Source organism: Centruroides vittatus, unplaced genomic scaffold, assembly GCF_030686945.1.
Source record: "Centruroides vittatus isolate TY-2023 unplaced genomic scaffold, ASM3068694v2 contig_918, whole genome shotgun sequence".
Classification (NCBI taxonomy): Eukaryota; Metazoa; Arthropoda; class Arachnida; order Scorpiones; family Buthidae; genus Centruroides; species Centruroides vittatus.
The window spans coordinates 407487-435396 of NW_027122605.1; the positions used below are offsets into that span (position 1 = coordinate 407487).

Consider the following 27910-nt stretch of genomic DNA (forward strand, 5'->3'; position numbering starts at 1 on the left):
TTGTTTCATTGAATATAATTTATATGAAATTTTTAACATAGATTATACAAGGCAGCTTCAAAAAGTTCCCAGAATTATGCTGGTTAGTCAGTTAAAGGCAATGAAAAAGGGAACATGTATTAGCTAAACATGTCAGAAATAGAGGAATATGTTCAAACAAATCTGTACTCATTGCAATGACGACAACAGTTACCATTCACTGAAGGTCATGTTAGTGAGACATAAAACAGTCTGGCAAAAATGTCTGTGGAAGAACAATGTACAAATATCAAATTTTGTGTGTTATCGGAAAAAAACCTTAGACCTTGAAGATGTTTCAGGACGCCTATGTTGAATCTTCCACGAAGCATTCTCAAGTTTATGACAGGCAAAAAAACGCTTTTAAGAGGGATGAATGTGTGTATCATTATTTGATTTGCAAAGTGGTTGTCCATCAACGTCAACATCTGAGGAGAAAGTGTTGGTTGTATGTGAGATTATGAGGTCAGACAGCCAGTAGTCAATGGAGCAGATCACCAAGACAGCAGAATTTCGGTTAAAAGTTGTCATTCCATCCTGCATGATCAATTGAACATGCACCATGTTTGCCAACACATGGTGCCACAAATGCTCACGGTGGACCTCATGCAATTTCTACCCCTTCCCTGATTGAAAGATGCAGATGAGGTTATACAGAGAGCAACATCTGTGTTGCAGGCACTGTTGCGAGACAGCTTCCAAGAATGTTTTCAGCAGCTATACCAGCATTGGAAAAAGTGTGTAGTTGCCAAAGGACAATACTTTGAAGGTGACACATTGCTTGATTTGTCAATTGTACACATACTTTTGAGTAATAAACCAATTCTGGGAACTTTTTGAAGCTACCTTGTACAATATTCAATATTGATAAAATCTTAAAATATTGTATTTTGTGTTTCTTAAATTCTTAAAGTTAATTTAATCAATTGATTTGAACAAGAAAATATTTTTAAAAATACCAGGAGTGGCATTTTTATGTACTAGATAAATTTTTATAATAATTGAGTTAATCATTTTAAAAATTAGCATTTGAGAGTTTATATTTTATAGATGTAGTAAAGTAATTTAATAAAACAAAAACTTTTAGAGTGACCTTTCAAAACAAATAATTTTGAATTCGATCATTCAATATATACATAAAAATATAGCATAAACTTAATATTTTATTTATGAACATCAATAATAGTTTACATCTGTATAATAAACAAAACTTTAAATAAAATGAAAATGCCTTTCATATTGCTAATTTAAATCTGGAATATGATAAATTAATTACAGAATTTTATTATAATGCATAGCATTATCTTTTTATTAAAGTAAATTAAAAAACTAAAATAAATTTCTCATATGGTTTTTGTTGACTAACAATCATATGTACTGTACATTCTAGTAGTATAATACATTAAAAAAAACATAGGTCACCTATAAATTGCACTTGTTTTAAATAGCCTAGATGCATCAGAACAACTGTATTTGACATTTATTTTGTTGTAATGAGTATCCAAAATATAAAAACCCAGTATTTAAAATCCACTGAAACTGGAGGGAGATTATTGACAACATTCCAATATTCAATAAAGCTTGCAAATCACATTTAACATTTTTTCTTTTTACATAATTTGTGACCTTGTCTTAAATTCACAAATGAACTATTTGTACTTTTATAGTTGTCTTCTTGAAAAACAACCAGTAATCAAACATTTATTTATGCCTACCTCATATCACAAAAAAGAAAGGCAGATGCTAATAAATATGGAAAATTTAATTTTTCAATTCACCAAAATCATTATCCATCTTCTAAATATCATCACATCTCTGGCTTCCTGAAATTTATTTAAAGTAATGAAATTAATATACAATAGATGTATGTTACAGAAATATAAAATTTATCATTTAAATACAGATTGAGAATCCTTTATCTGAAGTGCTTGGGACTTGAAGTGTTTCAGATTCTGAAATATTTGTATATTTGCATTAGACGGATTAAACTTTTTTTACATCACTTTAAGGATTTTTATTGCTGTATTTTATGGTACATAAAATGCAACTTTTGTTCAAAACAAAGGCTTAAAAATCAAAAAAAAACCATCCTGCATCTTATATGCAAAGTTTCAATCTTTCATAGGTTAATGAATTCCCCAAACAGGTTTTAGTAAGCGTTAACTAACCTCTACATAGCCCAACTCTTGAATAAAATGTTAGTGCTTAATTAAACATATTATTATTACTATTACTACAGTTATACTTCTAAAACTCAAATATGAATGAACCAAAAAATAGCCAGTTCAAGTTTTGGAGAGTTTTATATATGGAAATAAATGAGAAATAGAAAATTTTTTATTCAGATACAAAGTACAAAGCAGTACAATAAGGGATGAAATTCTGTAATATATTTAAGTTCATATTACTTGTTTAAATCATTATTTGAACAATATATGAGGCTGTGATAATGATCAAAATAAATGTCATGAATTTAAATATATCACAAAATTGCTTCTCTATGCTACATTGAATTTATTCAAAAAGCAAATTCCAAAATAAATTTCATAAATTATCCACAGTAAAATACTTAAGTGGTTAGCAAATAGATCTTTATTAAAGTAAAAGATTGAATTCATGAAGTACTGAGAACAATTTCAAATGGCTGCCACAAATGAAGAATTCTTCTCCAAACAGAAATATAAATTACAAGTAAATTATATTCTTCAATGAAAATTAAAAAACAACACTAATAAAATTTAGCTGTTAGTCTCTCTTCTCTGTTCACTGTGACAACAAAGATAAATACTGTTAACATTTCTACCATACAGAGAACATAACTTTGTCAAGCAGTTTAAATGGTACAAGAAAGCTAGATTTAACAAATTTTTCACTAAATTACAACTCTGCTGTCATTAGCTTACTTATCAGATATATTAGCTACTTTACCAAATGATGGGCTGAAAAGGATCATGAAACTTAATACAGGTTGACCATCCAGCACTAATTTCCATGAGAGCAATTCAAATTTCCTGGGTCACTGCACAAACGTTCCACTATAAATATTTAAATTCAAATTTTTCCTTCAATTTTATTAAGACGTTTTTGTCTGTTAGAGGTGATTCAGTTTTGTATTTGAAGAGGTTTGAGGATCATAAATGCTCCTTTTGCAATGAATTTACAATAGAGAATTCCTTCCATATTGTTTGTGTGTGTGCTAAGTTTGCATGTGAATGAAAACAGTATTTTCAGAAAGATTAGGTTATCTTGGATGGATTTTTCAAATATTACATCTTTTTTTTCGCTAACATGTTGAATATATTTCATTTTATTTCTCTGTTTTATAAAGTTTGTGTTTAATTTGTATTTCAGAGGGTGGCAGTGTCGTTCAGTATTAAAAGAGTGTTGGATTCAGTTCTCTGATGACCTCTTGCTAACCTGTTTTGCATATTTCTTATTTCCATATTTTTTCCAGGTAGGTAAAATTTATTTAGTTATTAGTTCTATTTTATTACAGTCAAACCTGTTTTTATGCGGTCTTTTTTTTGTGCGATTTTTTATTTGTGCGGTATAGTTGGTGACTAGTCTCATGCGTTTTGTCATGTCTCACGTTGACTTATTATGGCTAAATGAACTTATTATAGTAATATTATTGCATGAATATGCGAAAAATGAAATAATTTATTTTTTAAGTCAACAAAACACCACCTGGACAAAAATATGTAAAACAGACGATAGACCAGACGATGCAGTCAAGTGCTGACATCTGTTGTCAATAAATTCTACGTCTGTTTTAATTACGTTAATTAAACCTTCAAAGTGCTTTCACATTCCTGGACCATTAAGATAAGATTCATTTCAAAGCGTAAATTGAAGGTAAATGTACTGTATTATTTTTTCTATTTAGATATAAAATTTTAGGATTTTTATTTTATGTTTATACATAATCCCTGAAAATGAATAAGGGCAAAAACAAAGCGAAGAGGAAGGTAATTTCCTTAGAGACTAAGACTACGATTTTAAAACGAGTTATTTTCTATGCAAGACTTTTTTTATGCGGTTCCCTATTCACCGCATAAAAAAAAAAAAATATTTTTTTAATTGTGTTGCGAAAACTATTTTTTATAGCCACTCATGAAATTTCGTGCAATTTTTTTTTATGCGATCCCTATCCACCGCATAAAAACAGGTTTGACTGTATTTTTAAAATTCCATGCATTTCTAATGTCATTGTATCAGGTCATCGCAGTTTGCTTACTAGTTAATTGTGTGTTTGGAATAATATTTACTCATTGTCATGTATGGGATTATGTATTATGTTTTTGTAATTATATTTTTGCACCAGATATTTTATTTATGTACTGAAATTGTATTATGCATGGGTTGTTGCATATATGTAATTGTTATTGTATATTATATTTTGATTTTTGCTTGTACGGACTTATACTTTGTACAGAGATTATCTTTTTACTGTATTTGTTTCTTATGGGACACCCTATATAAAGGGTATTTGTACCTTGTACTAAAAAAATATAGAAAAAAATAAATAAATATTTAAGGAGGAATTTGAGATTAGAAGTTTTACTTTATTATCATTTGCTATAGCTAAGCAGCTTTTGCATGTATCCACGTAGAAAATTTTGACAGTAAATGACTTATTTTGAACTCCTTTTTCTCTGACCAACAAAAGTATGCATTGTATTTTACTTTTTTTAAACCAGAATACAATAAAAAAATTTGGAGTCCAATACCAAAGGCAGAGAGAGGATGGCTCATATACACTAAATATTTTTTTCCTAAATATTGTGTGTTGAAATGGGAGTGCTTCTTATATTCCTTAAAATAATATAATTATGAATAAAATTAAACATTTTCACACATTTATGCAAATATGTTAATTTTAAACTATCACAATAGATAGTTTAAAATTAACATACAGTAAGATCCCGCTTAACACTGCCTCAATATAATGAGGTCTGCTCGAAGCCTAAAAGCAGCTCAAAATTAATGCCAATTCAAATTATCATGGCATTTCATTGATTTGTATATAATATGATTATTCCTGAACATAAACCAATCAGCAAAAAGTAGCAATTTGTCATAGTGCTATACTTTCCTTAAATCTATGTTTGTTTGGTGCAATTTTGAAAAAAATATAACATCATGCATGCCACAGGCAATATCAACTTGGCTTGGCAAGAATTAACTGATAAATGCATGAACAGTGTGTGAAAGAAGTTATGGCTGAAGGTATCCAAGAATTCTCAATGAGAAGAGCCTATTGCTGTATCATTAGGTTGACCAAATTGTCAACTTAATTGATACAGCATGACTAGGAGATGTAGATGAGCAGGATATTGTGGAGTTACTGCAGGTTTCTGGTGAGTATCTTATCAACAATGACCTTCAAGAACTGGTAGAACAAGGAAGTCATTTAGAACTGGAAAACAGTGATTATGAAAACGAAGAACCCAAAGAATTTCTCTACAGATTTCCTTAGTAAAAATTTAGTAACAATAACCGAAATCGTTGATCAAATTGTAGCAAATAATCCAGATTTTGAAAGGAGCGCAAAAGCAAGATGAGGCATTTTGATTGTGATCTCTTGCTATTGACATTTGCTTAAGGAAAGAAAAAAGTGACAAATGAAACTACACAATTGCCAAACACTTGTTTATTGCCAAAAACAAGAATTTCAGAAGAGACAGGACCTTCATCACAAAAAATGAACTTTATGTTTCTGTGTGCATATGTTCATGTGTCATTTAACATATATTATTATGTAAATTAATATAAAAATAAGTTAAAATTAAAGTAAAATATGTTTATTTTTGGTCACATGTTCCCATTTCCCTATTTACTCTATGTTAAATTGACCTCGTTTAACGCTGTTTCATTTAGGGCTTTGTCGTCTAGGAACCCCGTGTTAAGCGAGGTTTTACTGTATTTACATAAATGTGTGAAAATTTTTAATTTTTGTATACCTGTGAAAATATTTTTAAAAACTATTCACATAGACATGTTAAAATAATTTTACATAATATATTCACATAGATAAACACTTACTCGAAAACCTTTAAACGTGCAGCCAAATTTATTAACTTCAAACATTTTTGGTCTTGTTAAAAGACCTTTCCCAAGAAGAAAAATATGTTGTAAAATTCGAAGGTTTTCAAGTAAGTGTTTATCTATTAAGTTATATGCAGTCTCGGAAGAATAACATTCACATAGATATGTTAACTGATTTGTTTAAAATTTAAATTTTGAATGTATTCTGGAAAACTTATGTTAAAAATTGGGATGAAACTACATTCAAAAAATATGAAAAACCCACATCTTTTGAAAAACCCACATCTACAAAATGCACTGATACTTCATGTCAATATTTTAGGAATAGATTCTACAGTCAAAAATAAGGTTAAAATCCTCTACAAACATTTTTTAAATTCCACTACATTTTTTAGATCTAGCTGTCAAATTATATCAGAAATCAATTTAAACCCACCAAGAGGATACTCCTGTTTGTTTTCCACTTTTGTGTTATCAATACATACAAACAGAAGCTTTATTTTAAAATACTGAAAATTGCCTTTTGAATACATGGAAATAGAGCTGCTTAAAATGTCCTCTACATCTGCAGAGGTGAAGGACATTTTGAGCAGTTTTTGTAAATTGTACTAGCAGTTTTATTTTGTAAAAAATGAAATGTTATTCAGAGTACATTTATGTTGAAAAACTCCTGCTTTCCAATTTTTCCATTTATTTATTTTTTCCTTTTTTACCATAAAAGCAGATGGATAATGCAAAATCTTAAGATGGGTTGTTTGTATTTATTACAGGAGGATCTACTTGGGAAACATTTACTTTATTTACCTCAATCTATTGATAAAAGCACAGTAGGTTAATGAACAGTTTGGACTGTGAACAAATTGGACAATGAACATGCTTGCGAAAGATCTTTATGTTTGACAACAAACACTTCAAAGAGAAACCACAAGAAGCCACGCTGCATTTAACATTTGTAAAACTATACAGTAGAGAACCGAAAATCAGAATCAATTGGGGACTGGGGTTGTTCAGATTAGTGATTTGTTCCGATTACCGATTATGTACGAATAAATATATTAACCTGTCCGATGTTCAAATTTTTCTCCATTGCGTGTCGCTTCGTGTTGAATTTTCGTCGATTTTAAGCCTAACGAAAATTTTTATAATAATAATCGAGGATATCGTATCGTTAAAAATTATTTCTGCATTTTGTACAAACAAAATAAATATATTGAAGAATATAAAAACATGAAAATTATACTTTAGAAGTAAATTTAGTATCAAAAACGTTCGATTCAGCACGACACAGTCCGACTGAAAATCGTTTCCGGATTAAGTCTCTACTGTATTTTAATGGCATCTATGAATGGTTTATGGAATGAGACTTTCACACTTGTATACAACTGTGAAAGTCTTTTTTGCACTAGTTAATTTCTGTTCTCTGAATTTTTGTAAGTGCTTCTCTGAACTTTTTATTTAAAACAACTGATAATATTATGGGGCCTAAAAAGAGTGGAGTGTCAAGAACTGTGTTCACTATAGAAACTAAGCAAGAAATAATAGTCAAGGTAGAGAGTGGGAAGATGTCTGATGTTGCCAGGCAGTATGACTTCAACAGGTCTACAGTAAGCACAATCTTAGCTAAGAAAGATATAATCAAAAAGATTCAAGCAGATAAAGGAGTAATGAAAATCACATCTAAGAAACAAAGATGTGCCATCCAAGAAAAAATAGAGAGATTGCTTTTTGTTTGTTATTACATGTAAATAAATGTAGTAAGAAAGTATAAGAATTTTTTATTTTTTGGGGTCTCCAGAATGAATTAATCAAATTACCATAAAAATCTATGATAAATTGATAATCATCTAATGAACAAGGTCTTGGAATGAATTATGTTTGTTAACTGATCACTCATAGTATAAGAAAATATAAATTATACAGTTGATAACTTTAGTTTTAATACTTTGGTGAGAAATTTGAAAAGTACCTTTTTTTGGTAGGCCAGATCAAAAACACAAAGCAAATTTGGAAAGATGTTCACAGAGAATTTTAAGCTTATTTTTTACACTAGAATCTATCCCTAAAATATTAGCATGACACTTTGTTATATCCTGTATATATACTTCTCATCAAGTTCACCAGCTGACAGTTTACCTGGCAAAAGTGCTTGGTGAAAATACTGGAATATTTCCAGTACTGTGTGGAATTTTTCTTTATAATAATCAAAGAAACAGCACTCAAAAAAATTTTCAGATTTCAGAGGTTTTCAGTTTTTGAAATTTCGGATAAAGGATTCTCAACCTTACTACATTTTTCTATGCATTAAATACAAGTTATATATAATTTATGGTGAAATGAAACATTAAATATTTAAAATTTATTCTTTATAGTGTTTAACAAAAACTTTTAAGTAATCTAAAAAGCATTCATTTTTATAAATAAGTTGGTTCAAGAAGAATATGTCTGACGACCCATGTTTTCGGATGTACAGAAAATTCCACATTTATGATAGCCAACAATTAGATGTGACATATATTCCTATTGTACAAACAGATGGTGATGCATGAAGAGGGCAAAATCATTAATAGCTCAAAGCCAGCTCTTTATGGATATATATTATTCTTGAACTGATATCTTCATATATATTTTTTGTAGAATTCTGTCACTTATTGATCACAATATTGTCATTACATTTTTGAGATAACTTTCAAATCATTATAATAATATATATTTTAGAAGTCCCAGAATCATTATATATATTTCTCTAAGTATTGCTAAATTTTCAGATAAATAATTTATGAACTACCAGCAATCAAATGGACTTGTACAGCATAACAACAGATAATCTAAAAATGATTATCAATAAAAACAAATGTGTTTCTAGCATATCTGAATAATATATATCAAATAATAAAGATATAAAATATAATCAGTTAACTTACTGAACTGAAAATGATGTATACTTATTGAAAATAGTTTTGCAATATTTAACATGGAAAAGAAATTTACATTAAATAACTAATAGGCTAACTTTATTGATAATACAGTATTTTATTTAAATTTACCTTTAAGTGGCTAAGAAACTCCTGAACATCCATTATTACTATTTTTTATAGTAGTATCTTGTCCCATTGTAATATCACAAATATCTTTAACAATCATTACTGCAATCTGCCATGCCATATCTTCTTGACTCTAAAGAAAATTTTCAGGGACAATAAATTGGTATCTGTATATATATGATATCAAATTCTCAAAAATTACTTATTTTGCTTAATAAAATATAGTTTTTATTAGTACTTATATCATGGAGTTATTAAAATTAAATATTAAAAATCTCATTTTGGTTCTTTTATTTAACAAAAGAAAGTCAAATGTGATATATTGAGAAATGTTTTAAGTTTTCCCACATTTTTCCCACTATGTAGATCTTTTGAAAATGAAAATAGATGCTTTGAAGTAGGTGTTATCAAAGAATAAATTTAAAGAAAAATAAATTTTAACTTTTGAATATGATGTAGAACATATTTATAAAATAGTTGATGTCCACTGTGAGTACTATGAATGTCTTAAATTTTGAATAAACTCATTGAATTACAGTAGAGCATTGATTATCCGAATCAACTGGGGACTGGGGTTGTTCGGAAAAATCGATTTTTCGGGTAACCAATTATGTACGAAAAAATACATTATTAATATAGTATATTAGTATATCCCACGTTGAAATTTTTCTCCGTTGCATGTTACTTTGCATTGAATTTTCATCGATGTTAAGCCTAACGAAAATTTTTATAATAATAATTGTGGCTATTGTATCATTAAAAATTATTTCTTTATTTTGTACAAACTAAATAAATATATTGAAAAATGTAAAAATAAAAAAAAAAATTACACTTTAGAAGTTAATCTAGTATCAAAAACGTTTGATTCAGCATGATACACGTCTGACTAGAACACTTTTGGTTAATCGATGTTTCGGTTGATCAGTGTTCAAATAATCGATGCTCTGCTGTATTTTGAATTTACATGATTAGCATTTTGTCACTTAGATTTACAATAAAAGAGAATAGCAACACAAAGCTGTGGAACATGTTTAATACTTCATTTGAGAGCTGCCTCATATTTGCCCTTTTGAAGGTTTTATTTAAAAATATTAAGTATTTATAAAATAATTCATTTTTTATTTTGGTTTGTGTTTTCCTGATTTCTGAAACAATATTATTGTGTATTATCACAATGACATTGCTTCATCTAAAATTTCTTGTAGTTATAGTCTCTATAATGTGCATTTTATTTACGTGTCATGTCTTATTGTCAAATCTAGTTCCAGTATTCTTATTTCACAACTTTCAAAAGTTTCCTTTATTTAGATGTTTTCACTGAGTTTTACTTTCAACCCAGATCTACAAGTTTTCTTTGTGAGATATCTTGTAAATTAATGTCTAACAGTGAAGATTGGACAGAGGTTCAAGCAACATAATTGGCCATGCATTTGCATAGCAAGCAGAAATTGCAAGTTTAAGTCTTGTATCAGATTAATCTTGCCTCCAGAATAGTCTAATTAATTAATTAAATTCAAAAGTTAATATAATTATTAAATTTAATACAAAATAGTGGAATAACTGCCTACCTTTAGTTCAAATTATGTATTATCTATGAAATTAGCTAGCCAAGTTCAAACCTGATAGTTAGCCAAGCTTAATCATTTGTTCAATTCATCCTAAACAATTATCTTCAAATATTTTAACATGTTTTAAATAATTATTACATAGATGGTGAAAAACAATTTCATAAAAAAAAGTAACTGACTACCAAAGTTTTCTTTTTGTTACAAAATCAATGATTAATATGTAATTTCATATTCTAAAAGTTTATCCATCTAAATGAAATATTTGCAGCATTTAAATATCAAAATGTGTATTATATTTTTTATTTAATTTTATCAAAAATAATATAATTATTTAACTATAACAAATTTACCTTATCTTCTTCCCAATTAACTAATCTTTTAACTGCCTTTGATATACGTGATCCTGAAATTCAGATGAATTCTAATTAACGTCATTTCAAATCAAATATTCCACTCGCATATAATACAATCACCTGTTTTTCTGTCAGGTTCTGGCTGAAATTCTGTAGTTAATTTTCCATATTCATCTATATGAGCCATTTGTAGTTTTCTAGAAAAATGAATCAAAATTCATATCTTCATTATAAAAATTTTTAAAAACTGAAAAATTAAAAGAATTAAACTGTTAATATAAAAGAAAATCTTAAGTTTTTTAAATACATTTTTTATTGTGTAGATTAAGGGTCAGCAATCTGTGACACAATAAATTTTTACAAATATGCAGCTGTTTTCTATCAAAAGTTTTAAAAAGAATCTTCTCTGACTTTTCAAGACAAATCAAATTTTAAAAAAAGGTTAAAAAAATTTTAACTGTAATTACAGATTTGCATTTACTTTAATAAATGAGCCATTCACTTGCCAAATCGATTAACTCCATAAAACAAAATGTATAAAAATTAATAATATAAATTATTTTTTTAAATTCCTTTTAAACTTTAAATTTAAATAAACATTATAGAATGTATTTTTATATACTATTATATTAAAGCATAGCTTTAATGTAACAATATATAAAATTAGTTATGCAAAAAATATAAAAATAATAATTATCTTAAGGATTTACAAATGGAATTAATCAATTTAGCCTGTGAATGGCTCAAATACAGTTGTTTTAAAATGTTATATTGCAACTATTTTGAATAATTGGTATGCTATTGTATATATGTTAAATATAAAAAAAAAATATTTTAACATAAATAATTATGAATTATATTCAACATACCCTGCTAATTGACGTTTCCACAAAGCATCTGGATGAAACTGCCCAGTATCAATTCTCATATCCTGATCTTCAATATTTTTCCAAAATTTTTGAACTATAACACCTGGTTGTTTACTATCCATTACTAAAAGTGTATTAATAGTTTGTGTTTGAATTGGAATACTATGTTCACTACTACTTTCACTACCTATTTTAAAATTAAAGAAAGAAAGAAATTATAAATTTTTAATTATTCTTTTGTATTGTTACAATATTCTTATCTGTTGTTATTCAATAATTTGATAAATTTACAATATTTTTTATTTAATGGAAGTATAAAATTCTTACAAAAATAAATATAAAAGATTCCATAATTCAAACAATCTTAAAACTCAATTTTTAAAACCAGATTTAAGTTAAATTAAAATCTCTCTATAAAATGCACACTTTTAAACATTTTCTTAAAGTGATTTGGTTTACTTAAAAATTTTATGGTTTACAGCAGGCCTGGCCAACCCGCAACCCATGGGCCGCATGTGGTCGTCACGTTAAATTGTGTGGCCCTCTAAGCAATATTATATATCTATTAGAACTTTTGTTTCCCGTTATGTGTATACCAAAACAATTAAATAAATGAAAATTTGCATGTGTCATTGTTATAATGCGCAAGTATGAGTACAAACTCTTGGTATAACAATAAAATCTTATTCATTTTGTATTTGTTTTACTTTTTTAAAAGCATGTTTGCCTAAATTGTGGCCCACCGTAATGTTACACGTGATCAAAGTGGCCCGCAAAACAATTTGGGTTGGCCAGGCCTGATTTACAGCTTCATTGGGGTGCCCACACAACAATAAAAATTTCATTAAAAACAATTTTTCCTAGTTTATTTTTAATACTTCAGAAAAGCCTTTATATCTTACAATTCCCATTATTATTACAAAATAAAATAAACAATATCAAACAGTCCACCTTAATTTTAATTTCTGCAAAAATTTTAATGAAAAGCAATAAGTAATAATAGTAGCAATAATTTTACAGTAAATCCTTGACTGAGAAATCTCAATTCAGTGAACTTCGAATTTAATAAACAAAACTATGATTTCTAAGATAAATCCATTTAATTATAAAAAATAGTACTAACACAAACAGTAAAATCTTTAAAAATATTAACGCAAAAATAATCATTTGGGTTCAAAATATATGAAAACAATAATGGGAACTGGTAAAAATATTAGATATTTCAACTAAAGCTAATCATAATTGAATGTTGTATATTAATAGAATGCATATTTTCTTGGGAAAAAAAAGTGGTCAGAAAGTTGTAGAAAAAAGTATGAGAAGAAATTTGCTTATAATTTTGTATATTATATATGTAGAGTAATCAGAAAATAGATAATAAAAATAAATTCACAAATGATTTTGCTGTTACTGAAGCTGTAACTGATAGAAAGCACCATCATACTATAACTCAAAATTCCTTGTTGGATAAAAATGTTTAAAAATGGAAATTTGGTATATAAAAAATGAATTGAAAGTATTAAAGTGTTATGTATAAAACAAATTGTATAAAAATCAGCAACTGTCTATTTGAACTTAACACACATTGCAAGATATTGGATTCTCTTCTTCCAAGTAGTTTTTCAAATTGGGAATTTACAATATAATTATGATTTAATTATTGTCATATAAAACTGTAAATAAATAGAAATTAGTAATGAAAACCACCCTAAATAATTAATTATTGTAAAAGATAGTGATAAGTGATAATCTACTACTAAAATAGTCCTCTAGTTACATCTGAGATAAAAATGTTAAAGGAATCCCAAATAAAGTGTAAAATAATTTTTAAAAAATTAAATAATGGTTGCTGTAATTAAAATTTTGAGAACAAACAAACAAATCTTGCAGAGGTAACAAAAATATGCCATAGAATAAAAAAAATGAGTGTATAAAAAAAAATAAATATTTAAATAATAGTTTTCAGAAACCTAGTCCTTGATTTATCATTTAGAAAATTATATATAAATTTTAAGTAGAGAATAAATTCCATCTTCTGTCTTAAGTGGTTTGCAATTATCACATAATAATAATAATATGGTTACTTATGGATAATCTAAATTATAAGAATTTTCATAAACTCTGAAAATTTATATACATCATTACAATTTAATTACTTAAATATTTTTAGGCAAAAAATATTTAAAAAATTGATAAACAAAAAATATGAAATTATTTTATTTATATAGAATTAAAAATTTAAAAACTTACCAGAACGTTTGCGCTGACTAACAAGATCACCACCATTTTGAATAGTATTCATACATTCTGAGAGATAGTTAAAACATAACTGACTTGTTAGAAATTGAGGTAAATATATCTATAAAACAAAGTATTTTTATTATTTTTTTAAAATAACTTACAATAATTTTTATTATATAATAAATCAATTTAATCTAAATGATTATTATAAAACCCTATTCACAATGTAACTTTTAAATAAGATTAATATTTAAGCAGAATTAAATTAAGTTGCATCATCAAAAGTAAAGTTAACTATTTATTCACACTATGGAATTAAAGTAACTTATTTCACATAGCTCTAAAGCAATCATACACAAGATGACATTTTAAAAACATTTAAATTTTTGCTTATTTAAAAAATAAATTAATCTATAATGATTTTAAGTAATTTAAAATATAAATATTTGATTTCAAATAATAGTTTCTAATTGATGGTTTATCTAACATTTATTATCAGCATTATTCTCTGAATGTTTTGTTTTTATTAATAAAAAGAATTGTGATAAAGAATGGATTCTCAAAATCTTATGTTTATGTTATTTAAACTTCTATTGAAATGGCATATACATGCAAATACAGAAGGGTATCATTTTTCAAAAACAAAATTATTGGAATTATAAGCATGGACATGCAAAAGAAAAGACATGTGCTGTAGCCATAATTTGTTCCACGCTTCCAAATATCTAACAATAAATAAATTTCACCTTAAGTCCAATTTTAGGTGTTTTTTCTCATTTGCACTTGCACAACTCATTCTTGTTATTTTTGCTGTTTATTTTGAACAGACCTTGAAGAAGGCTTTTATGATATCAAAAACCAACTTAAGCTTGTTTTGGAAAGCAAATTAAATTTGAAAACATGGATCATCTTAAGTCAAATCAATGTTTAAGTCAGTTTCATTCACATTGTGTCAATTAAGCTGACTTTGTCATTTAGCTGGCTTACAATATACAATGTGAATACAGTATAATTATTTGAAAATTTTATTAAAAGATATTAAAAATGTTTTTTAACTGTTTATTTTTAGCAATATATTGTATTTAATAGATTAATTCAAAGAATCTGAATTGTATAACTGTAACAAAACATTTTACAAAATTTTTTTATTCTTAACAACATGAAAGCTAATCATAAACTTTTTATGAACATTTTCTTCTTGGATTATGATTCTATTGAAATTTATACCCTATAATTCAATATAACTAAAGATTTTAGATAAAAGTACATATAGTTTTACATAATAAGAACTATATAAGAAAAAATTTTTATCTAAAAAATATGTACTGATAACTATTCTTTAATTTTTCTCCAATTTATTCAGCACCTACTAGTTAGATGCAACTGATTATAATTTTAATGTATTTGTATAGATTATATATATTGTTAAAAATTTAATGCCAGACTGTCACAACGACTATTTATAAACATTACACTTTATATTTTCATTTATTTCAATTTTATTAACTAGAGATTTCAAAAAGTCATGAATATCCACCATTCTTTGTAATTAATTTCCATTGACTTAAACTGGTTCAGGGAATTTTTTTCATTGAAAATTTCAGAATTGTTGCAAATTAAAAAATTTAATAGTAACAAATTTCTGTTATGAATTTTGTATTTGTAATATAGATGTGATATTTATATTATATAGTTTAGTTTTCTAAATTCTGCAGTAAAATATAATAATTGTTTTTATAAATTTTGATTATTTCTTTAATAATATAAAAATACAAAATATGAAAACTTATTAATAATGAGCAACAACTAAAACATGAAATTTAGCAGAAATAAAGGTATTAGGTATTAACTATGATTAAAATAAAATTTACATGTCTAAAATTTATAATTTTAATCATAGTCAATTTGGAAATATTCATAATTTCAGAAAACTATTTTAGAACAAATACTTCAAAATAAACAAAATTAATTAAGAAATTGCCTAAACTTGCATGATATATCATGCATTTAGATCTTTTGTAATTAAAGAATATAAAATTTATGAATTAAAATTTGACAATTAAACCACAGTAAAAATACTAACCTTCTCAAGATGCTGCATCAAGATTGTTACTGGTTTTAAAAAACAATCAGGTGATGGTCCCTCTGCTTGGCATATATTCTGTTCTATCTCACATCTAATTTGATCACTAAAGCCTAATGAACTTGTTGCTTGAAGAGAAAAATATCTAAAAAACAACATATAAAAATTTTTGTAACATTTTGTATACTATAAATTTTGCAATTACAAAATGAATCCAATTAAACTACAAAGAAACAAAAATATGTTTTAGATTTTGAAGTTAAAATTAAATAAAAGATTCACATAAAAAGTATTCATAATTAAAATTTATATACTCATATATTTCTGTTAAAAGATATTCTTTATTAAAATATTTTACTAATAATATTCATATTCTATTGTTTTCTGCCTATTTCATCTTTTTCTATGGATATAGCAATGCTTTTACTATTTTCTTTGAAAAAATATATAATTTTAAATTTTATTATATCAGATTCTTTAAATTTCATTATAACTTTACCCAAGTCATTTGCAATCAGTAATACTTGTCAGACTTTCTTTCAATTATTAAAATCCCTTAATGCAATTATTGACCAACTGTTGTTATTTAAGATAAAGTTCTATCCACAAAACTCTTGAAAATACCAAGCTGATGTAAAATACAAGAAATACCCTATAGTTTTATATAAAGTATTCTTTTTATTTCATTATCTTTTTTTAAATTTAGATTGTTTAGAATTTTCACTTTCCAATGAGGTAATACTGAATGTTTGAAACATTGAAGGAAAGAATTTTTTAACGACTGACATTTAGTAATGATTTTATTATCAAAATGTGAGATTCGCCCTATAAATTACATTTTATTATTTGAAATTTTCACTCAAAATTTTGTGTCTAATTTCAAGGAAGTTTCAAGCAAAACCATCCTGATAACAGAAGTACACAGAACTTTCATTTCCCATCTTTTAAAGTCAAATCCCTTATTTTAAAGTAAAGAAAAGCAAAAATATGACATCTCTGTGTATTAAAATACTGCTTTTCTTAAATTTTGTACTAAATCAATTAACAGAAGAAACGAAAACCTTCCATTTTTCGGTTGAGAAAAAGGAAGATGTTTTGTCACACTTCCGACGCAAGGAAAGTTGAATTTCCTTTCGTCGATTCCTTATCACCACCTTTATCATAAAACTTTAGCGTCATCCAAAGATTCACCCCTTGTGATCACCCCCATACATCCCGTTGACATATAGAAAATCCCTCATTTTGATTGGACAAAATCCCTAAAATATACCAAATCCCTCACTTGGATCAAGGAGTTTGCCGCCAACCATCAAGAAGAGAAGATCCATTCCAAAACCAGAAGTCGTCACTACAGTCCACCATTGAAGATATCTGTCATTTCTCTAAAGACTCCAACTGAAATTCTGTCATTCCAGATCCATAAGAATATACTTCATAATCATCAGATTTTATGAGGTAGTATATATCTACGGGATTATTGTAAACTCTCTCTCTCCGTGAGAATAGGTTTTGAATAGATTAATTTGTAATTCATTTAAATGCTGTTTTTAATAAATCCTTGTTATTGTTCTAACATAATCTCATTCTTGACTCGAATCCAAGCAAATAGCTTTTCCACTTACTCGCAACCCTCCCACTCAAAATTCCTCACAAACGAATATTAGCGTGCCTAATGCAATAACTAGGCTGGTGTCAGGAAAAACAACTTACAGGGGATCCTGTTTCTCATTAAAATTTTAGGAAGCCTTTGACTCTGCGGGCCAGTTTTCCAAACTGGACAGCCAATTAAGCGGTATAGAAGTCACAACCGCACTCTATATCCCCGGCTATCCCCTCACAAAAACTTTAGTTTGTGTTTCTAAATAAGACTGTAAATAAATATTAAAATTATTAGACCAAAACTTTGTCAATTTTGACTTCTTTACTTATATAAAAAAAAAAAAAAATGTTAGGATATAATTGCAAGTATCAAATTTGTGTGTCATATCATTCTCAGCCTATTAGTCTGCCATTTTTGAATTTGAACATTTCAAGAAAATACCTATTCCCCAATCCTTAAACACAAAATTTAGTGCACTTCAGAATGAAAAATTAGTACTGATATTCAAGGTGTGAAGTTATCTTTTAAATAATGACTTGAGTTCTAGAAGTTTGATTAACTTCTTGGGTACTTTAATTCCCCCAGTTCTAACAACCCCTTATACCTATATATATTAAAAGCAAAATGTTCTGTCACCGCTGCACACAAATAATGTAAATTTAAAATTAATTTGATTTACAAGTTAAAAATTTCAAAACAACTTTTAAATGGTTTTATCTTTTACTTCACAACTAGGTTCATAAGTAGACACTGGGCACCTTTAACATTACTCTTTATTCAGATATATCTTACACAGTGATGCCTAGTATCTGCCTATGTACCCAGGTGTGAAATAAAGAATAATTAAAAGACGACACAGTTTTGGATAAGTCAATTTTAAATGGTTTTTAAAAACATTGTTTTAATTTTCAATTGATTTGATTTGATTTTTAATTTTGCTTTTGCTGTAAAGGCCAGAGTTTTAATTATCATTTTATTATTTTTAGTTTTAAATAATTTTTAGGTTTAATTTAGTTTTCATAATTATTTTTAATCATTTTTATTTATTTAATTTTGAATTAATTTTACCTCATTTTTTAAATGCTTAATTACAATTTTTAAAGTAATTGCAACTCTCTCTTCTTTTGCAACATAACTATAAAAATTGTTTTAACATTTTTTGCACAAAAGATAATCAAATTTAAATTTTTAATGTTTTTTAGTAATTTCATTAATTTTTGTTTTATAAATTTGCTTGCTTTTAAAAAAATTTTTAAATTTTAATTATAAGCGAGTTAACATTGATTGAACTGTCAGGTTGCTTAGTGTTATTTGATGAACAAATATTTATTTCAGTTGACAGGAACTTGATTATGAATTGAATGCAATTATTGATAGCTATTAATTTGGAAACTTATTAAATTTATACATTTAACAGAAATATAAAACATATCCAAGAAAGGTTAATCTAAAAATTCAAAATAATATAAATTTAATTTAATTTTTCCAGTTATTTTTGGTCAAGATGAAAAATATAGAGCAATAATTTTTTGAAAACTTTTGTACAAAGGAATTCTTTACTTTTATATACTTTATTTCATGTTATGGAAGCTTCCATGTCATCAGATAATTTTCATTATTCTATTAAACATATATTGATAAACATAATATAATCTCTATATAAAAAAAGTGATTATTTCATTCTTCAGTGTAATATTTTAATTCTGATTAAAACAAAAAAAAAAATTAGTAATTCATATAATTTTAAGATTACGATTGTATGGATTAAGGAATAAACAGAATTATGATTCAATTAACATTTATATTAAATAATTTATAAAACTCACTTATCATATAAAACCATTGCATCATCTTGAGCTTGTAAACCATCAAACTGTCCTTCTTTTGCCAAATATTGATTTCTAAAATTGTCAGCTATTAATAAGAAATCAACTAAATGTCTGACACCTTCTTGTTCCATATACTGAAAAATAATAAGAAGTTAAACTTTATATTATTAAAAGCAAATCATCGTTTCTAAAAATTTTCATGTACAATTATTTCTTTATAACAATAATTATTATTGCTCTATTTTGAAAAGATTATAATTCATTAAATGGCAACAATTTTTGAAGTCAACACAAGTAATAAGTAAAATATAAATAAGCAAATTTTTTTCTTTCATTTTGCATAAATATTCTAATTCATTCTATTTTATTCTAATCAAACTTGTTTTCATCAAAATAATTAAAAAATTAAAAAAAAAATGAAATTTAGATGAATAAAATTTAAATTTATCACTTAAAGATATGATACAAAAAACATTTTTCTAATCTGTTTCATTATAACAACAACAATTATTATTATATACATTTAGTTTAGTTTATTCAAAACAAAAAAATCCACTGATCATAAAATTCCTGTCTGATTATATGTCTTTTATAGAATATCATTATTTCCATAACCAAAATATGTCTGATTCGAACTTATTTATAGCATAGGCCTCATAATTATTATTAACAAATATTAATAATTACCTTTCCCCTTAGAAAATTATTCAGTGATTTAAACACGTAAATCATACAAATATTTCAAGGACCTCTAGACTCCCTACATGCTTGAACTTGAAAGTGCTGTGTAATACTCTTAGCCTTATCTATGTTAACTCTACACATGGCAACAAAGGTAGGAAGTGTTGTGACCAGTTTCATCTATTCAATCATGTAATTATGTTCTCTCAGCCTGTCCACTAGCAAGCAATTGATAGCCCCCTATGTATTATATATTTCAGTTGAATCTATCAACCCTAATAGGGATTCTTTATGTTCCAGAGCTTGTAGTTTATTGATCTTTTCCATATCATTGCACTAATGTGCAATTATACGGGCAAGCAAAGTATATGTTGTTCATTTTCTAACATATATGAAAGATGGGATTTATAATAAGAAGCAAATTAGATAAAAAAATTTACCTGTCATAATTTCCAAATAAAAAATTTTAGTTACAGAATTATGTCGTTCAAGATATTCCATTCCACTCATCCATATCAGAATCAGTTCATGATGAACTGATTCTGATATGGATGAGTGTCTCCTAAAAAAGTAATCATTATTGCTAATTTTAGTGATTATATTTTTTAGTTAAGTGTAATTGTTTGTCTTCTTTAGTGCCAGTTGCACAAGTTTTCATCTCAAGGTTAAATAACCTTTAATCTATAAAACTGCTGTCAATACATTGCACAAATGTAAGTATCTCTTTGGGATAAACTGTTGAATAAGTTAAGCTGCTGATTTCAAGTGGTTAAAATGTATTCTGTGATTAGCAAAGAAACAAGACAGATGATCAGCTCTACTTCCAATGTGGATATTCTTTATTTAAAATGTTTAAAGGAAGTTTATCTTAACATTGGCAGAATGTTTTTAAGAAAGATCAGATCTTACAACATTGTAAAGTGAGTGTAAGTTTCAAGAAAGGATTTTGATTTAAAAAAACTAGTTTACATTTCAGTTATGTTACAATTATCATCAGAATTATGTAAATCTTAGTTTATAACATGAAATTATTAATTATTTTAATATAAAATACTTATATTAAAATATTGCATATAAAATTTACCAAATCTCCTAATAACATTTTAATATTTATTAGGAGATATATATTAATAAATTAATATATATTCCAATCCATACAATGCCTTTGCTTATTCATTTTTTACTTCATTGTGTTTATCCTTGCCCTCAGTAAACATAACAGTGCAGTAAGAATATTTTGACTAATTAATCAATAGCTATTTGATGAGTCAAAGAAACTCATGCAACAAGTGTAGTTATTCCTCAGATAGTTACTCTGTAGTTTATATAGAAACTTGTGCAACTGGTCCTTAGCATTAAAGATTTATTGTAAATAGTTTACATATTACAAATAATTTAATTTACAAACATTGTTTTTGAAAATTAATTACTAGAATAAGTTTGATAGTTTAAATATTATGTTTTTTTGATTATTAATTCAATTAATCTGTTTTTAACTGAAAGAGAAAATTCAATCCTAGCATTTAAATGAACATTAAAAAAAAATTTTATTCTATGGGCATTTTTATACAACTTAAAAGTATTTAACATAATCATTTAATAAAAAAAAACTGTCTTTAAATTTATAGAAATATTTAGACAATCTCTACATTTTATACTATATAAAGCATATTTATGATGTAAAAAGCTTTTCACAGTTTTTAAAAACTTCTTAGAAACAACTTTTTAAAAATTTAACTTTAAATATTTATCATCTTATTAAAAATATTAAATATGAAAATTTTTGTTTTCTTGTACATTAAATATTTTAAGTCTAAACTGATTTAGGTAAATTTACAGTAATTGAAGTACTTGTAATAATTTTCTTACTTCCATAAAGTAAAATAATGCGGAATCATTATATAAGACATCGGCTAAATACACACTGCCACTTGTTATAACATCAATCTGATGGTTGCAATGAAAAGTACTCCTTAGAAAAGCTGGAAAATATCTGAAATAATTTAATTATATTGTTTATATCCAAAAAATAAACAAATATCAAATTTATTGAATATAATTAAATTAATATATTTTATACTTGTTACTATAACATAAAACTGTATTACTGCATAATTCAAAACTAAAATTTTTTACACAATCATTTAACAAAAAATGTTTTCAGATTTTAAAAAATATATAGACAATCTTTACATTTTATATTAAATAAAACATAAATAACAAATACTTGAATTGAGAGATTATACAATTTATAAAAAATAAAGAAATACTTGATTTAAGAATTTTTATTTTGAGCAAAGAAAACTTTTTAAATCAAAATGATCAATTGGCTATTAATTGAAATATATAATTTTAATCAAAATTTGTCTTCATTTTATTTAATATTTAAATTAGTAATAGATAATGATAATTTCTTATTAAATAATTAATTTATTAACTTCATTTTATAATTGATAATATTTACATTTATAAATGTATTTAAAGTCATCTATATTTTTTAAAAATCTTTAAGAGTATTTTTTTAATTATAAATGAATAACTGAGAGAATGTTTAAATAAAAAAAAATAATTTTATCTTTAGATAAAACCAATGTAATAATGTTAAGAAATTAAAGCTAAACATTCAGAAATTATTATTTACTGTATATTTTTAATTGATACCTTACTTAGTAATGTAAATACTTATGTTTAGACAAGCAGATAATAAAATACATTCTAGATCTTATAAATTCCAAATTAATTAGTAATATAGTACTGAATCAAATATCCAGTTTCTAGAATTATCAGAAAAGCTAGCTAGTTTTGAATTTAATGTAGTACATCTGTAATTCACTGCACAGCCACTTTGTTTACGTTTTGCAATGCATACACTATGGCAGTGATTCTCAACCACTGTGACTAAAGTGCCGCGAGATTTTTGAAGTGTGCTGCCACTGCGAATACCCATACATAAGCGACGTCAGACAAGTAGTTCATTCGGTTCTACCTTGTAACCAGTGTTATTGGTAACTACCGGTAGTTACCAAGGCGTTCAGAAAATGTTACCTAAATAACCAACTGCGTTTAAAAATCACTATTATGACGTCACCGGTTGTCCTGCAGTACTTACCGAAGAAACCACGTGTGCCACCAAATTTTTAAATTATTAAAAGTGTACCATGACGAAAAAACGTTCAGAATCACTGCTCTATGGTATGCATGTCACATAACATTAGTTCCAGTGTGACTGCTGGCATTTGGTGTTTTAAAAACAGTTTTGTTCTTTACATTCCATTGTTTACTTTATATTTTAAATATATATTTATCTTGTGTCCAGAAAATCCAGAAATCTAGATCTCTTCCAGTCCCAAGCTTGTTGGATAATTGGTTTGATACTGTATCAACATTTATTGTCATAAGATTAAAATTAATTTCTGATTAAGTTTTCATTCAGTTAATTAATATTTTAATAAATTGTGTAAGACAAATTTAATGAATTTATACTTTTACAACAGATTCAGGATTTATTAATAAATAATAAAAAAAAAACCTGTTTCTGTTTTGTAGTCAGTTTCAGTTATTGATTAAGAACAGAAAAAGTTGTTTTTATATAAGTTATAATAAAACGTTTTCTTTTTAGAATCACTGAATTATTAAAATTTAAAATACAGCTCTTAATCAATAATTTTAACTAAGTAATTAATTTAATTATGTAAATACTAAAATGTTTAATATTTTAAAAACTTTGAAAACAATTTATTAGAAGGAACATTCAATTGAAACAGCTAAATAGATTAGTGATTATTTTCTATAATCAATTTTTAAAATGTTGTTGTTCATTTATGATTTTTTTTTTCACATGCACACAATCTTTTAACGAGTATAGGTATCCTGTAAAAGGTCACATGTGGATCCATGTAATTAGGTGCAAAAACAAATTCCTGATGTTCATCGCTAGCACTACAAAGTGATAAGCTTTTTATTGATGCCTCATTTTTATTCTATTTTTGAATTTTTCAGAAAAAATAACGAAACAGTGACATATCATATAGAGATAAAACAATAAACAAATTAGTTAAAACCTGACAAAGCAGGATTAAAAAGACAGAAACACATGAAAATAAAAATATCAATTTCAGCAGAAATTTTTTTCTTGTAATGTTAAAAATAGCCAGTCAAGTTTGATGAAAAACTATGATTTCTGTGTAAAATACAAGCAATCAACATGAACTAATATCATATTAATTTAGTTCATAATCAGTTACAGGTTTTATATATCTCTATTACTTAAATGTCGACTAGACTTTCTTTTGTTTTGAAAATTTCAAATGCCTTCTGAATTTTGTTTAATTTCTTAACATAAAATGCACTTGCATATAGTTAAAATGTGAATATTATCTATTGTTTCATGCATCACTTGAATAAATTTTCTTCTAAGTTCTTTGATTGTAAAGTTTTTATGGATGCTCTGAGTTTAGTCAAAAAAGGTAATTTCTCAGAATAACCCAATACTAGACTTGTTTTTGTATTATTAGGTCCTGTAAATGGTTCTCAATCCTTTTGAAGTTGGGGAATACTAAACTTTCACATTGTTTTCCGCAGAACACTAAACTTTGACATTTGTTTTCTGTGGAACACTTACAATACATCACCTTTAAAATGGGTGGAAAACCTTTTTGAAATCAAGCGCACTCGGTCTAGTAGATGATGACATTGGCATTTGCTAATTGCATTCCCATTCAAAAATCATTTTACATTGTATTGATTCAATACAATGCAAAAATTGTTGCAAAAGGCAACAATTTTTAATTGTTTATTTGTTTTTTTGTGAAACACTCGAAGTGGCTTCATGGAGCACCCATGTTCCATGAAGCCACTTCTGTAAATCAGAGAAAACCACTTCTGTAAATCATTAACTACAAATAGTAAGCAGTTAGCAATTCAAGCAATATAAGACAATGGGATGACAAGTCAGATTAATATAACTGAATGTATTATGATAAACCATAATAGATTTAGAATAAAATGTTATGGTTAAAAATAAAGACACACAACTATTAAAATTTTATGATTCTTCAAAATATATATTAATAAACAAGAATATGAACTATCACAAATGGCATTGTTCATTATCAGATAAACACATAGCAACATTTCATTTAGCTATTTACAATACATTAATGCATATATTTATTAAGAAAAATAGTCTAGTTATTCATTTACTGCATATACTGAGGCTATTCAAAATATATTTTGCTTATTTGGAATAATCAAGTTTTAATTATTATAAACATAATTTATTTAACAAAAGAAAATTAATAAAATTGTACTGAAAATTACTTCTAAAAATTTGATTTTTTAATATATTTTAATATAAATAACTTATGGTAATTTTAATTATTATATTTTTGAGATACAACATGGAAATTCATTAATTTCGTTGTTGGCAACATATTCAGCTGGTATACAATAGTACAAAGTATTTCTGAACTTTAACAATTAGTATCACAAATGACATACTAGTTGTTAAAGATCAGAAATACTTCCATGTGGTTGTTAAATGTTTCAGTAAACAATTAATATCTATAATAAGCAATACTGTTTTTGAAATATTGTATATTTTAGTATATTTTAAAATGTCTAATACAGTTTTAAATTAAAATCTTTATAAATTTTATGTGATTAATTTAAACTAAATATAAATGAAATAAATACAATTTTTATTGAAATATTTTAAATATCAAATAAATTAAATATATTTAATTTATAAAAAAAATGTTTACTCCTTATCCATTTTCTCAACAACAAACTTCTGTGCAGGGACAAAACTTTCAGGGTCAACTTCACCATTTTCTTTACAAATATTAGCTGCAAGAATTTAATTTGCATCAAATATATAAAATTTACATAAAACAAGAAAAGTTTTTAACACATTTCAATTAAAATATATTTTATATTGAATTAAATTAATAACAACATAACTTTTTATGTGGTTTTAAAATTATTAACAAATAAGAATGAATACTGAAATTATTTTTACTAAATGTTACTTTTAATTTTTCAGATAACTTTGTAAATTCTAAAGAAAAAAAAATTGATTCATATGTAATTTAGAAATGTAAAAACTGTATAATATCAAATTTTTTATTAAATTTTTTTATATATATAAAATTCAAAGATATAATTTAAAAATATAAAAACAATACAAAAAACTTTTAATTGCCAACTCTGATATTATTTTTAAACATGTTTATTGATATAAATAATATTAAAATAAACTTTGTTTTAGAATAATGTTGATTTTCTAAAATTATCAAAGTAAAAATATCAGTTTGAGTTTTCTTGGTTATATTATTTGGTAATCTTAAACCGTTGACAAAAATAAACTACATTTTACTTTGTAAAACAAAGCAGTCGTTATAAAAATGTAAACGGAAATGTTTTCATAAATTTGAAATTGTCCCATTATTGCATATTCTACATTAAAAATAGAATACATAAAAATAGTAGACCTAAATAAAAAATATACAAAAATAATGAAATATTTACAAATGATAAACTACTACTTCTGTTTTTTAAATTTTTTCAAAGAGGCGTGCATAAAAAGATTTTTAAAAAAGACAGAAACAGAAGGAAAAAAAATCCAGCAAAGAGTTGCTTATCTTTCCTGGCAACATTTAAAACTGTGTGTGGCACCATCTGTTATGATATTTTATTATTAAAAACTTTTTATATTTTAATTATTATAAAATGGCAAAAAGGTTAATTTTAAGAGTAGAGATGAATTTCATAAAAAATTGTAAATGCTAGTAATGAAAAAAAATCATCAAGTCTGACCCTACTGGAGATACACACAACCCCCTTCATCTCCCCACCCCATCATCCTATAATCACCAAAATTTAATAGCATCAATTCCCTTAAAAAAACAAACTCTCTGGAAAGTTTCAGAAATTTTCAACTAAAAGCACAGGCATTAAGCTTCAAAGAAAGTGAACAAATTGTGCCACATACACACACAAAAACATCCATACATACAGAAAACCTCCCAGATTTTTTGACTGATTGCCACACTTTCCGTCTGTTATGTATAACAGAGCCAAGAAAGTAAAAAAGAGAGAGAGAAATAGAAAAGATTCATAAAAAGTACATGATGATAAAGAAAAGTTATAAAAGTACTTTTTAGTATTTTTATATCTTTTCTTTATCATTTTCTTCCCTCTCTTCTCATCTCTCTCCATACTCCATACTCATAACTAATTGAATCTCCATACTAATTAACTCATACTCTATACCAGTGGTTCCCAACCTTTTCTAGGATGCGGAACACTTTTGTGAGCAATTTTCTTTAGCGGAACACTTACTTAAGTTAATATGAAATACATAAGCTTGTCATCAGTTATTTTATTAGAATTGAGCAGTTATAATTCAAAATCTCTATTCATATTATTAACGTCAATTCTAAGACAGGAAAAAATATACCTAAATAACTTTAATGGGAAACTTGTGCCTGATGTTTTTTACATATTTCATTCAGTTTTTATCATTGCCTTTATCTTATTCGAAACAGTAGTACACTCCATAAGTACGAGTCGTACATAT

The 27910-nt window shown here is 26.0% G+C and overlaps 1 protein-coding gene across 1 annotated transcript in view; it reads right to left on the reverse strand.

Moving 5' to 3' along the window:
- Nucleotides 1–970: 970 nt before the first annotated feature.
- pkaap (A-kinase anchoring protein pkaap) overlaps nt 971–27910 on the reverse strand; it is a 50893-nt gene continuing 23953 nt past the window's right edge. Inside the window, exons 5-14 of the mRNA XM_067281395.1 lie at nt 26094–26178; nt 22201–22324; nt 19648–19784; nt 16222–16366; nt 14148–14256; nt 11898–12084; nt 11149–11225; nt 11026–11078; nt 9111–9240; nt 971–1841 (exon numbers count right to left, since the gene is read on the reverse strand). Of these exons, the coding sequence (XP_067137496.1) occupies nt 9121–9240; nt 11026–11078; nt 11149–11225; nt 11898–12084; nt 14148–14256; nt 16222–16366; nt 19648–19784; nt 22201–22324; nt 26094–26178 (1037 nt within the window). The 3' untranslated portion in view covers nt 971–1841; nt 9111–9120. The remainder of the gene's footprint in view (nt 1842–9110; nt 9241–11025; nt 11079–11148; nt 11226–11897; nt 12085–14147; nt 14257–16221; nt 16367–19647; nt 19785–22200; nt 22325–26093; nt 26179–27910) is intronic.